Below are 14,235 nucleotides of genomic sequence, written 5' to 3'. Positions count from 1 at the left end.
TTTTGTAGTTTTTATGAGAGGATATACTAGTACTATGTATGCCTTTAATGGACAATATGAAAGAAATCACTGAAGTACTACAGTGAAATAGATCTATAAGTGTCAAGTGACAGTGGTGAGAAATTATATGAAATGTAATAATGCATAAAGACTTTGAGAATATTAACTGAAACCATTAATGTGGTAATGGTATACAGTAATTGGTTTTATGTATATGCATTTTGTGATAACTTATAGAAATAAATCTGGATTTAGGTGAAATTATGTCATAAATACACCACACATTAATTTACCTAAACATCGATATTTCTGACACTTGTGTTTCTTTTTGTCGGTTGTCGACAAATTTCAACTCACGAACCCATTTTTTATTACCCCCTACTCTAATTTCGACGTTTCCTTTTGTGATCTCCAACACGTCCAGAAACCAATTTGATGTTTCTTAAGGAGAAAATAATCAAAACTAAATTACAAATATATCATTTTATAGTGAGCATTGAATTAGCCTTTGAATAATGAGATTGATAGCTTGGGTGTCCATATGAGTAAACAATTATACGGTCAATTTATAATATTTGTTGCTAAATATTTTATTTGATATCATCAATAAATTTGGATTACATTTGGTCAGATAATGCTTCGAACATTCACCTTAAAACCCAGTTTCACGTGCTTAAAATTAGAGAGAAATCAGTATATCAATGGTATAAAATATATCGATTGTTTAAGTTTGATAGTTTTCCCGTTTCGAACATAAATCCAATAGGATTCGAATTAAATTGTAAGTGGACGGTCCAAGGTGTGAGAATAAGGCGAAAATGTACTTAAGATAAAAGAATCAAAGACAAAGGCATGTGAGGAGGAACCATAAAACCCTACACGAAAAAAAAAAAAACTAAAAGATGACCACCACAATTGAATTGTGAATTGTATCTTCTCTTCTTATTTAATATCAAAGAGAGTAGAGACCAAAGCATGTGAATCTTCATTTTTGTCGTCCTTTTTTTTGACATGTCCTCAACTACTAACTAACTGTTCTTTTACTCGGTCCCTTAGCATCCTCATCACAAGCTCTTCCAAACTATATAGCTCTAATTGATTATCTATGCAGTATGCTAAAATAGCAAATTCATCATGACTTCACTCGTGGTTCCGCAAGATTATTCACACAAAATGTTCTTCTATATATTCTGCAATTTTTTACAATTTAATTCAGTTTTCTTTTTTGGCTAAATTGGGTCTGGACCGACCCAATTGACATATATTAACACAACCCAGCCTTTTTATCATTTTTGTCTTTTTTATTGACACATAGAGGTGGGCACGGAGCGGATATCTTGGATTTTAGGGATATTCGTGATCCGCTCCGCTCCGTCCGGATAATCATGTTTCCGATCCGTATTCGCTCCGTAATTATCCAGATATCCGTTTTCCGGATATCTGCCAAAAATCTGAATATTTACCGGATATCTGATCCGCTCCACAAAAATATTTAAATAATAATATATATAAAATAAATATTAAAAAATTCAAAATTTAGTTAAAAATAACAATATTTTCTTTTAAAAAAATATTTTTTCTTAACTTTTTAAGTTTTAATATTTCTAATAATCAAATTTATAAACAAAAACTTACAAAAATTACATTTATATATAATAATTATACATTTTATATGATTTATTATATATTTATATATACATATATATTTATACCGGAGCAGAGCGGATATCCGTCTTAATTTTTTTTAGTATTTGTGATTTGCTTCGTTTTTAACGGATATTAAATTTTAGTATTTGCTTTGCTCCATAAAATTACGGATATCCGGATTTTTTGGATCGAATCGAGACGAATAACGGATTGAAGCAAATATAACGGATATTTTGCCCAGCCCTAGTGACACATATGAAGTGAAGTGTTCAACAAACACCCTGAAACGTTACGCATAATCTAAAATCACCAAATTCACACTAACATATATACAAGCAAAGATTATAACCAACAACTTAAGCTTTCCTTTGAACCTTTGGGGAACACTATTGCCATCCAACTTCCCTGGAAATCTCACTGCCAGTGCCACTATCATCATCAGTCAAATCAGATTTTTTTGTATGGCTGATTCCTGCTCCTTGAAGGTAATGATTACTATCTTGTTCACTGGCATTGTAATGACTGCTGCTGCAATTAACCGTAGCCGAAACCATGCTGTGTGATGAAACGTTAACGTTTTGATTGGAGGAAGATTCGCCAACCATTTGCTGGCGATCAGCAAGAACAGCGATTGCACAAGCTAGCCCACCAGATGGAGATGATGATGAATAACAAGGCATTGATGGTTCCACATCATGATCTTCTGAATTTTCATCAAGAGATGTATTTCTCTGACTTTCCTGCTCAGAAAGAACGAGTTTAAAAGGCTTATCTTATTCTAAAATTTGAAAGGTGCTTAAGAGTTTATTAACCGAACAAATTACCTGAATTGAGAGCCATATTGCTTCCATGACCATTATATCCTCAAGATCATAGTCAAACTCACCATCCCTGCAGAAGTTTTTTTTTTTATAGATAGTCACATAAACAGTCACCTGATATGGACCACTCAGATTCATAGCTCTAAGCACGTGTTACCATTGTGCATATAGCTTTGGGATTAATAGAGAGAGACAGCTTAACAAAAGACACACTAGTCCTCGCTTCATTCCTAACTGCTAAGGCTCCCAGAGCATAAATTAACCTCAAGAGAAAGAACTAATCTCTAATGAAAAATTCAAAAGCTTAATAGAAAAACAAAAAGATGGTTGCAGGGATGAATCTTCATACAACCTCAGTGCGTGAACCGGCATAAAAGTTCATTTAGATCCCTTTATAGAATCGGTGTGCAACAAAAAGAAGAAGAATAAACAGAACCTGGAGAAAGACAAACCTGTTAACCCGAAGGTGTGATGTAACGCATGATTCTTGAGATGAAACAGTTTCCTCATCATCTGCGAAAATAAAATTATGTGATTGAGACTGCTAACCAAGAAAAAAAAAATGGAAAGATTAACAAATGCTGAACAAAGGGATCCAAACCTGCAGCAGAACCATGTTCAGTATCAGCTACATTGGAGCTAGAAGAAGATGATTCCAGACGTTTCTGCAATCTTTCTTCTTCTTCTTCAACTTCCTTCTGCCTAATCCTTATTTTGGCTTCTATAACTTGCTGCTCTTCCTTCACAACACATAGAGAACAATATGGGAAGAATCAGAACAATATGGGAAGAATCAGCCACTACTCCATCATATAAATAAAAAAAAGTTACTGTTTTAAGAATTAATGCTGGCTTACAATTTGTTCAATGCTCTTCTCCTCTTTAGTCTTCCCTCCACGATACTCGACAGCATAATTGGATGTTTTGCAAAACGGGCATCTCATATATTTTGTTAAGGAGTACGCACGCAAAAACAGAGGAGACACTAAACTTTAAAAGACAAGGTTCATATGTGAAGATCAAAAGCTTGTGGTCTAATATAACAATCAAAGGATACTGAGTAAGCCGAGCTGAATTAGGATTCTTCATCCGCAGAAAGCACTCTGTAGATTAAGTAAAAAATAAAAGACTAGTGTAATCGAATGACAATATGAATGCAAAAGATTCAAAATTTAATTATGGTTGATGAATATTTTTACCTGTACAAATGCTTTTCATACAACATCTTGACCTATTGAGGCTCGGATAGTACTAGAAAAACCAAAGAAACAAATTGCAGCGAGTTAGTAAAATACATCTTTTTTTTTTCAAATGAGACACCAAGGAAGAAAGCAAAGACATTTTTATGTAGTGATCTCTCTAAAAACCGAATATACAAACCAGAAAGCAAATTGGACATTCTTCAAGATCATGACAAGAGCTTTCTTCATCACCAGGATAACAGGGAGCAAGCTTAGACTCTAAGATTAGTTTCTTAAGCTTTTTAATGTCGACATCTTTGCTCATGTATAAACCTTGTTGTGGCTTTGTGTATCTTTCGTCCACAGTTTGTCTCTTCCTTCCCAGCTTATTACCCATCAGAGAAAAACTCTCTTCAAATGCTTTATGCCTTACAGTTAAGAGCAGAGAGAGAGAGAGAGAGACATAAGAAACACATTCACAGAGATATATCAATATTACTTTCTACAATTTACAAACGCAATTCAGAGCTCGTAGCAATCCGAAAATGCTTTCTTACTACCAAAGATAAGAGCTTTAATCATCCACTTCTCAACCATTCATAAGAATTGAAACGACAAATCCCTTTGGCTTACAGAACAAAAATTTTCAAACCTTGAATACAATGAGTAACAGAGTTGAGAATCGGAGAAGAAACTTTAAAAAGCTTCGAGAAATTACGGAGTAGAGAGAATCTCGAGCAAAGATTGGACAATAGTAAGAGAGACAAAGATCAAAACTTTTTTTCTGTTAGAGAGAGAGAGAGAGAGAGATGAGAAAGGGAGATATAACAGTATAGTCAAGAGTGTGTGTCTACGTATGATGTGTATATTCACAATATAAAAGAGAATTTCGTATCCCCAATTTATGTATATGTCTGTTCGATTACCTTTTTCCGATTCTTTTGACGGGAAAGTTGAACTCTTTTTTGGACGGAAAGTTAAGAGAGAGAGAAAGAGACGATGATGATGCAGAAACGGTGGAAGAGTTGAGAATACGAAGAAAAGAATCGTCATCTCTCTTGTTTCCACTCTTCCTCTTCATCATCCTCCTCCTTCACGCGCCACTCTTGCGCGTCAACTTTCTCCGCGCTCATTGTTGTTTTAAAAAATGTTCATAATTAGGCTTAGCTTGCAGTATTTGAAAATAAGAGCTTAGATGATAATCTGGTATGTTTTTTTTTTCTGTTCAACAGATAATAACACGATAAATCATAACATGTCTTTATATACATTAACACTTGAAAACAAGACTAAAACAACGAAAAACAGAAATCAAATTCTTTTGAAAAGAATCAAAATCTAAGGATAATAAAGGAACTTAAGGATCGACGACAAAGAAAACAAAAGTCGAACTAAGGATTACTCGTGTTTAACATGGGCCTATTAATTAAAGTAATTTAGGGCTTTAAGATACTAACATTAGCCCAATGGGCATTGACAACCAGAAGAGAAATATACTAATTTGCAAAAAAAAAAAACGAATATTAACTACTCAATTGCTGACCAATAGATTATACAATTCGCCGGCGGGAGGCATCTCCCTGAAAAAGCTATCGAACTCCGTCGTCTCTATACCTCCTTCTGCATCTCTTCCGCCGTTGCAAAACGGCTGTGATGAATATTTGCCACCGTAACCGTGGCCAGAATTTTCAAAAGGACCGTCGGCGACGACGGCGTTTCTACCGGTGAGTTCTTGAACAACCGTCTTGAAGTTCCGAGCATCTGTCTGGACGTACTGTGTGTTAATGAAGACAACCTTCATCGGCTCAGATTTCACTCTAGACATACTTTGATGATTTGAGTTTTGTAGACAACACAGTATTAGAATCTGATTTTTTTTTTCCTTTTGGTTTTGCTCCCTGAGTACTTTTGCCTTTGAAATCTCCAGATGATTGTTGTATTTATATGTGTAGATAAAATATATACATATGTGGAAAAACCGATCTTTGTCATTTAATGGATTTTTAAATTATATTACTAGAAACATTTATTGTGGCGACTCTTTATGAACGATATGGATAAGAACAAATTTTTAATTGCTATATAAGAGCAATTATTATATAGGTGGACTGATATTTTAATTCTAGAAATTGCTTACGTATGGAGTTACGACCATAGGCTTTCATGATTAACGACTTTTTATATAAGAACTAGCGCAAATTTCTACTTACTAAAAAAAATTAGACTCAACTAACTAAAAAAATTATTTAGAGTTTTGTAACTGAGATTGATACTTACAACTTACTTAATAATTTTTGCACACATGTGAGAGGTTTATTGTGCTACCTTTCACCAACAGTTTTCAATCATAATTCATCGACAGATCGATTTTAAAGATTTTATATGTAACACTTTGATAGTAGATATTTAGCACTTTCTACGATATATATAAAGAAAAAAAAAACTAGTTATACTTATGGTCTTAGACGATAGAAAAAAAAATGTTTATATATATGTGGTTTTGACGTGATTCTTGTAAGGGTAAAACAGGTTTGACCGTTGGTATTCAAGCAGCCTTGACGGACCAAATAATAAATGGTCTTTGTTAGGAGTCTTCTTCATCTAAAGACTATTGATCTAGAAGGAATCATATTATTATATTGTTTAACGGGTCAAAGCACGCCTTATTTGATGGAATATGGAATCATATCACATCACGTGAAACCAGCCTAGAACAATTGCCAATACATTCTCGGTATTTTTTTAGTTGTTCCGCCTGAATTTTGTATTTTCCTTTCGTAGGATTAAAGAAAATCAGATGACTAAATACAGATCGTATACCAAAAAATAAGAAGTGGAAAAATATGGAGGCTATGTAGAGAGTAATGTATATAAAAGAATAACTAATAAGAACATAAATACTTTTTTCACAAAACAAAAAAATGGAATCCCCATATCATAATACTAACAATGAGTTTATATTATAAAAGAAAGAAATCGCCTTTTCGCCAGAATTGGTAGCAAGAATGATCGTAGTTACAGTTGTTGCCAATACTCTTCATATTTTCTTTAAAAATGTACTTATAAAAAATAACACAGTCGTTATCATTTCAAAGATCCAAATTCAATAATAAGAAAAAAAAAAAAAAAAAAGAAGGATGAAGGGTAGCATCTACTTGGAGAAGAAAATGGCAGCTTGCATAAATTTTGCGTTAAAGGCTTTGTGTTTGTCTCTCTTGTTCCACGCCGTCAAAAGTCTTCGGGCCGCCGGGCCAAAAGTCTGGTCTGGAGTCTTTCGATACAATACATTTTGCAGAAACATGGGATTTGATTTCGTAAATAATTCAAATATAGAAGGGATAACATCACTAAACAGCAAAGCTGCACACTTCAATTTCTTCACCGTCCATCATTTCAACATCACGGGCGTCAACATAACAGCTCCCGGCGATAGCCCCAACACCGACGGGATCCAAAATAGGCTTTTTCAAGCAATGTTCAAATCTCCAACACTCACATTGGCACAGGGGACGACTGTCTCGCCGAGTCGCCGTCCTCTCCGGAAATACTAATATCGATATCTATAACGTCACTTGTGGTCCTGGACATGGGATTAGTGTCGGAAGCTTGGGAAAGTACAGTGACGAGAAGAACATTGAGGGCTTAACGGTCAGAGATACGATCTTTACTGGCACGAGTAACGGTATACGGATTAAGACATGGGAATCTTCAACTATAGCGATTGTAGTTTCTAACGTCGTGTATGAGAATATACAAATGATCGATGTTGGAAGCCCTATAACGATCGATCAAAAGTATTGTCCTCACCCACCGTGTGAAAAAATGGTAACTTACTATGCAAGAAACACACTTCTCTCTTTCTCAGTTTTAGTTTTAACGCCTGGAGTTTAATTTAACAAGTTAGATTATGTTTTTTTTTTTTTTTCTTTTTCAGGGATATTCTCATGTTCAGATCCAAGACGTTACGTTAAAGAATGTTTGGGGAACGTCGATGAACAAAGTGGCTTTGAATCTTCAGTGTAGCAAAAGTTTTCCGACGCACAACGGAATCGACGGGCCCGAAACGGCGTTATGTGAAAACGTTGAAGGTTCTGCTTCTGGCAAGATGGTTCCACCACATTGTCTGAATTGATCGGTCGAAACAACGCTTGATTGGTGGGTCTGTACGCTCCTCTTTTGTCTGAATTGATCGGTCGAAATTAACCCCATTGTTTGATTTTTTTTTAATAACTATATATAATTGGTGTATGCTCCTCTTTAATTATGTTTTTTCTTTTTGGGTTTAAACTCTTTAATTATGTTGAGATCCGGAAAGTAGGTTTTGATAAAAACACCATTAAAATAGATTTATACTTCATCAATGTTTTGGTCTTTATGTTTTACAAATGTGTGCGATTATATATATGAAGATCAATATGATACGGAAAGATATATATGTGGAATAAATTGATAAACTCATAAAAGTTACACAGACAATATGAAAAGCTAGCGTTGGTTCACTCTATCCATTTTATTAAAAAAGAAAAAGAAAAGAAGAACTACTTTTTTCTTGATTTAATTTTGTATTAGATGAAAAGAGCTTTTCTGGAAAAAAAAAAAAAAAAAAAAAGAGCTTTTGTAGCCTCTAATTAAGTATACAGATTTTTAATATTTATAGCAAGACAAATATGTGATATATTCGAATGGAACCAGTGGCAAATTAATGAGATAGGCTATAAATGAGAAAATTGGAAAACAAGATTTAGATGAGTGTATGACCTCCTAAGTTGTCCTTGGATTGGAGAGTTAAGATCTGCCTTTTTGACCAAAATTAATAAAATTAACACTTTCTTTGACAAGACAAAATAATATATAAGATACTCTTTCTGATTTCATATACCCCCATCTCACCCTCAAAAAAAAAAAAAAAGAAGAACATGGCTTGCGTTACTAATGTGATTGAGATTTTGTGTTTATTTATTTTGTTCGTCGTGGTCGCAAGTCGTCCGGACACGGGAAAGAACTTCGACGTCCGAACCTATGGTGCCAAAGGCGACGGCATAACTGATAGTGCTAATGTACATTAAAATTTTCCTGTCCGTTTAATTTTCTTGATTAATATGATAAACTGATAGAGCTATAAATCACCTCTTTGCTTCGTACTGATCAAATTTTATGAGATATTTTAGAATATATATTTTGGTTTGCGGGTAGGTTAGGTAGTTATAGTTATTTTTAATTGGTAGAACGGTATTTAATCATATAACATTACAATTATTTCGTTTAGCTTAGTATGGAAAATTTATTTATATATATATTCTTATGTCTTGTCTCTATGGCATTATATATATAGGCCTTCATGAAAGCGTGGAAAGATGCATGCGCACAAAGTGGAAGCAGCAGAATATACATACCGAGAGAAACGTTTTATATGAGTGATGTAAGTTTCAAGGGACCATGCAAAGGTAAAATTGTTTTCTTCCTCAGTGGAACGTTACTGTCTCCAGTTAATGCTAACAAATTCAAACAAGAAGCCTGGATCGATTTCCAATACGTCGATAATCTCGTAATCTCCGGCGGCGGAACCATCGACGGCCAAGGAAGTCACTCTTGGTCCTCCAATATGAATGACTGTGGTGCTGGTGCAATGAATCGAAGACGTACCCCGGTACGATTTTAATTGTTATATCTGATATATAGTATTGACTATTGAGAGTAATGAACAAAAAAAAACAATCTAAATGGCCAATTTTCGTATATTATTGCGAATGTACTTATAAAATTATTTATCAAGATCAACGTATACTTTCCTGAAAATTTTTTTCTTAATCATAAACTACATTTTTTTTTTTTTGCTAGTCTAGTTTACTTCCTATAATTTAAACATTTGCTTTCCTGTCATGATTTTATTCGTCTTAGGTAGATTATGAATTGTTTACTGCTTATGTTTAGAGATCCAGTAAATATATGAATGTAATTAGAAAATAATTGTCAAACATAATTCCTACAAAAACAATATTTAACCTTTTTTGAACTTTTTTTTTTTTGCTTTAGAAAGTTCATAAGATAATTCTACTTTTAGTATACAAGATACCAACACAATCTCGTCTACTATTTAGAAATGATACACATTGTTAAAGAAATCTTGTTCTGACAATGTTTTTCATCCGCTTTTGAGCAGAACATGAAATTCCATTCCGTGACAAACTCAAGCCTCATAGGACTAAAATCACTCAACAGCAAATCGGAGCATTTGAGCATCTACAGAGTCGATCACTTCAACATCACCGGCGTCAATATAACGGCTCCCGGAAACAGCCCCAACACGGACGGGATCAAGATCGGACATTCCAAAAACATGAAGATTTGGGACAGTCACATCGGCACTGGAGACGATTGTATTGCAATCCTCTCGGGGAACAGTAATTTCGACATCCATAACATCACTTGTGGTCCAGGACATGGAATCAGTGTGGGAAGCTTGGGAAGGAACAAAGAAGAGAAGAACGTAGAGGGTTTTAGGGTTAGGGACACGGTTTTTACAGGGACAAGCGACGGTATAAGGTTAAAGACATGGGAATCTTCGGTTTCGGAGATCACCGTTTCGCAACTCTTGTACGAGAATATCCAGATGGTTGATGTCAAATACCCTATCAACATCGAGCAAAACTATTGTCCTTGTCCGCCATGCCCTAAATTGGTAAGCTTCCGAAGCAAGAAATGAACAAACTTTCCTTTCTTGATTTTACTCTTTTAGTTTTCTTTTTCTAATCAGATTATATCATGATCTTGTTTGCAGGGAGATTCTCATGTTCAAATAAGAAACGTGACGTTGAAGAACATTTGGGGAACGTCGAGGAACAAAGTGGCCGTGAAAATGCATTGTAGTAAAACATTTCCATGCAAAGATATCCAGCTAATTGACATCAACATAACACACAATGGACCTGGCGGCCCAGCAACGGCCTTGTGTGAGAACGTTAGAGGTTCTGCTCGTGGCAAGATGGTTCCTCCGAGTTGTTTTAAGTGATCTTGTCGTTTATTGTATTTGACTTACCTTCTAAATTGGTGTAAATGTGACTATATCATAGAAGCCAATTCCGAAGAGAAATTGGATTAGTTTAATATTATCAATGATATATATCTCAAGAACAACATTGTGTTTGATAACTTTGCTAATGATGAAATTAGTCAACTCCAAGATTCAGACAAGCTGATGTTCAGAGAGACAGAGACTACATTACACAATCCTTGATTTGTTGTAGATAATGCAATCGCGAGCTTCAGCCTCTTCCCTCGTGATCTGAAGAGCTTTTATTGATAATAAGAGTCAAAAGAGTCTCCCTTTTAGACACTAGATTGAAGGAGCTTCACGACAGATGTTCGATTGGGCATGCTTGGAATTGCACCCTTTACTTGGACACACAGAGAGGCAGCTGCAGCTATAGCAGAGGATGGAATCGAAAGTGAGACAAAACTAAATTTGAAGTAAGGGTTAGGAAGATAGATTTCTTTAATGGGTTTGTAGCTATTTATTACCAGCAAATCTCAAACATTCTTCACGAGACTTGCTCTCTACCATGGCCACTGCAAACGCTGCTGTGAATGTATCGCCGGCTCCTGTAGTATCGACTACTTGTGCAGCCGGTATTATTGACTGCTGGATCGGTTTTTCTCCTTCTATGAATAGTGCAGATCCTTTAGACCCGAGTTTCACTAGGACTTGCTTTACTCCCTGAGAAAAACATAGCATAACCTTATCAACCCCAAAAGCCAACTAAGACCCACTAAACCAGCTATTGGTAAGGTGCAACAAAGAAGGAACTTACCAACTTATGGCACTTTGCAACAGCCTCACTTATCTGTTCAAAAGTCTCAGTTGGCATTCCGGTCAAACGACTGAGCTCAGTCTCATTCGGGCTCAATATGTCAACGGAATCCAAAAGCTCATTAGGGATTGGCGTATCCATTCCTCCCACATCGAGGATAACCGGAACATCTGCTTTCTTCGCAGCCTGCAAATATAACACCAGCAACCTAAGTCTCTTATATAGAAACCACTCAACATAATTTGCATTAGCAATATGACTCAAGCATATCATCAATCTCTTATCCTATTCCAAAATCTCACACCGGTTTCAATACACCATTGCATTACGATATCAAAGCCTAAAGCTAAATCAAATCAACAGAGCTTTCCAAAATCTCTTACTTTGAGTGTCATCAAAATTGAATTATAAAGGTGAAAAATTGGAAACTGAGACGAACAATTCATCAATTTTATCTGACCTTAGCGACTTGGATATTGATGGAATCTGGGATTTCTCTTTGCAGCAGCACAACACCAGCATTCCTCACGATCTCAAGGTCATCATCGCTCATCTTATCAGGCCAGCCTCTCATATTAGCCCCACCGACGATAATGATCGAGTTCTGACCGTCCGATTGCAGCATCACCACCGCGTGTCCCGTCGGCTCGTCCGTCACCGACCTCACGTAATCCAAGTGGACTCCAGACCCATCGGATCCATCGCCCAATGCATCTGCGATCAGCTTCCCGTGCGCGTCCTCTCCCAAACGACCCACGAAGTAGGTCGGATAAAGCAGCTTGGCGCCACACGCCGCCTGATTCGCGCCTTTTCCGCCGGCGAGGGTTTGCCCTGTCTTGGCCGAAATCGTTTCCCCTTCCTTGGGCAATCTATCGATCTCCACGTAGATGTCGGCGTTCGCAGATCCCACAACCACCAGCGGCGGCGCGTGGGCTTCCGGGGTCAATTTAGCTTTCCGATTTACCGATGGGTCGACGGAGAGAGAGAGAACACGGAGGGATCTTCGGGAAATAGGGCGGGAAAATCGAGATGGGATTGGATTCACAGTGTTGATCGGAAGCTTCGCTCGATTGAATTCGATGTTTGGATGGAAATTATTCGATTGAGAAAGTGCAATCCCTTTCATCATCATCTTCGTATGATTTTTTAGCCCGAGTCAACGCACAAATTTTCACTTCACTGAGAGAACTTTATAATCTTTGACTATTTAAACAAAAGAGTCTCCGTATCATACGCGCGTTAATTACGTGAATGTCACGCTCTGAAAAATTAGTGTATAACAAAAACTATTATGTTAAATGAATCATCATTTTAATCCAATAGTTTATATTTAGTGCCTTCATTATCTCACTAAGAAGTATAACTTCTGTAAAACTTTCAGCTTTTTCTTTCTATATTTCTATAAGATACAGTATTCAATGTTTAGACTCAAAATCTGAGACGATTTCACCTAATTAATATTTACTCGACACCAAGACATCTTTTTAGTTAACACGAAGTAATCTTTACCATACAAGAAGACACTGAGACACATATGTCGCCTATTCAAATCCAAAGATCGAAAGTTTAGGTTTTTCCTGTTAATGCTGTCATTAAACTATAACTATAATCTAAGAACCAAACTGTTTTAACACACGAATTTGTGTTCTACCAAATACTGTATACTCGTGCCCAATAACAGAACCAGCACTCAAACTTTTTTTTCCCTTCAATCTCAATATTTCGGCTAGCCGTAATATAGAGAGACTTTCTCGTCTGTGTATACTCAACAAAAGTACGAATGTACGATGATGTATGCAGTTGCATAAGCAACTCTGTGAATCACGTGGACTATCTGAAACAAAAACATTAATAATTTAGTAGGTACATTTGCACCTCTGGAACTGAGCTTAAATAATTAGTTTATACTCGTTAATCTCTAGGTTAGCATTTGATTTTAAATTTTATCAGAAAATTGTTTAAAATTGTATGAGAAATTAGAATTCTTAGACAAATACAATAAAACTTCAAAACAACATAATCGAAGGAACTCAAAATAAGAAAATTATAATATTATAAACATATCACTTGATACGCTTATACTTCCACCATTTCAAAATATAAATACTTTAGATCTTTTTGTTTAGAAATACTGAAATTAATATCCAAAAATCATAATTTCTGTATTATACCGTGTCAAAAATTGCATAAATTGTAATAGTAGTTTGGTTTTGTTGGATAAAGAATCGGTCGAGTTCGTAAAAAATGAACTCTTTCACCGACTGATTAGAAAGAATCTAATACCACCACAAAATAAACTAGAAGGAGATAATTGAACAATCATAAAATTTTGTTTTGGCTAACCCGTCAGAAATAAATCGTAAATGCCACGACTATCGAAAAAAAAAACGCTTGCAAAATACCAATTATTCTCCGATCAGAGGATTGAAATTATATAAGAGACCCAAAAATATATTTTATTATAGCTCTTACAGAAATGGCCACATAAACATATGAAAGCCTAAAGAAGGGTTATATCTGTTAGTTTCCGTTAATAATTCAGTCTTGACTTTAATCAGTTATTGGTGAAGCTAATGCAAAGAAAATGTTCAACCAAAAGTTTCTCTTTATATTGAAATACTCTGTTGACCAAACAAATTAATATGCTTTAATGTGTTTTTTCTTAAGAAATTAGTTCGATGGGAAGCTCAATGCAATTCTGACTTTAGCGGGAAATGTTCAATCTCTATCTTTAGAGACAAAGCCAATGGAAATAAAATTTCCAACTAAAAGTTTATT

General features: G+C 35.4%; 5 protein-coding genes across 6 annotated transcripts; 2 read left to right on the top strand and 3 right to left on the bottom strand.

The window, feature by feature from the left end:
* Positions 1–1,936: 1,936 nt before the first annotated feature.
* Positions 1,937–5,014, bottom strand: LOC18993180 (protein SIP5). Of its 2 annotated transcripts, none has more exons than XM_024152932.1 (9): positions 4,576–5,014; positions 3,849–4,077; positions 3,668–3,719; positions 3,526–3,571; positions 3,326–3,407; positions 3,070–3,208; positions 2,921–2,981; positions 2,472–2,538; positions 1,937–2,387 (listed from the first exon to the last, which is right to left on the bottom strand). In XM_024152932.1, the coding sequence occupies exons 1-9, from the start codon at positions 4,731–4,733 to the stop codon at positions 2,034–2,036; spliced, it is 1,188 nt and encodes a 395-aa protein (XP_024008700.1). In that variant the 5' UTR covers positions 4,734–5,014; the 3' UTR covers positions 1,937–2,033. The 2 variants fall into 2 exon arrangements, with proteins under 2 accessions (XP_024008700.1, XP_006416737.1); XM_006416674.2 differs by lacking the exon at positions 4,576–5,014 and adding an exon at positions 4,302–4,552.
* LOC18993179 (VQ motif-containing protein 1) lies at positions 4,896–5,591 on the bottom strand. The gene has a single exon (XM_006416673.2). The coding sequence runs from the start codon at positions 5,472–5,474 to the stop codon at positions 5,181–5,183; it is 294 nt and encodes a 97-aa protein (XP_006416736.1). The 5' UTR covers positions 5,475–5,591; the 3' UTR covers positions 4,896–5,180.
* Positions 5,592–6,948: 1,357 nt separating this feature from the next.
* LOC18993178 (exopolygalacturonase) lies at positions 6,949–7,781 on the top strand. Its single transcript, XM_024153149.1, is given in 4 exon segments — positions 6,949–7,101; positions 7,104–7,172; positions 7,175–7,474; positions 7,584–7,781. Coding segments are annotated over 4 exon segments (720 nt in total).
* A 772-nt stretch (positions 7,782–8,553) lies between these two features.
* LOC18993177 (exopolygalacturonase) lies at positions 8,554–10,728 on the top strand. Its single transcript, XM_006416671.2, has 4 exons — positions 8,554–8,706; positions 8,982–9,296; positions 9,810–10,328; positions 10,428–10,728. Exons 1-4 carry the CDS (start codon positions 8,566–8,568, stop codon positions 10,656–10,658), a joined length of 1,206 nt encoding a protein of 401 aa, XP_006416734.1. The 5' UTR covers positions 8,554–8,565; the 3' UTR covers positions 10,659–10,728.
* A 16-nt stretch (positions 10,729–10,744) lies between these two features.
* On the bottom strand, positions 10,745–12,613 carry LOC18993176 (ribokinase). Its single transcript, XM_006416670.2, has 4 exons — positions 11,918–12,613; positions 11,458–11,643; positions 11,168–11,363; positions 10,745–11,070 (listed from the first exon to the last, which is right to left on the bottom strand). Exons 1-4 carry the CDS (start codon positions 12,587–12,589, stop codon positions 10,976–10,978), a joined length of 1,149 nt encoding a protein of 382 aa, XP_006416733.1. The 5' UTR covers positions 12,590–12,613; the 3' UTR covers positions 10,745–10,975.
* Between the last annotated feature and the right edge of the window lie 1,622 nt (positions 12,614–14,235).

This window comes from Eutrema salsugineum, unplaced genomic scaffold, assembly GCF_000478725.1.
Source record: "Eutrema salsugineum unplaced genomic scaffold, Eutsalg1_0 scaffold_5, whole genome shotgun sequence".
Lineage (NCBI taxonomy): Eukaryota > Viridiplantae > Streptophyta > Magnoliopsida > Brassicales > Brassicaceae > Eutrema > Eutrema salsugineum.
Note: the sequence above shows the minus strand (reverse complement) of the source record. Positions and strands in the feature narration are given on the sequence as shown.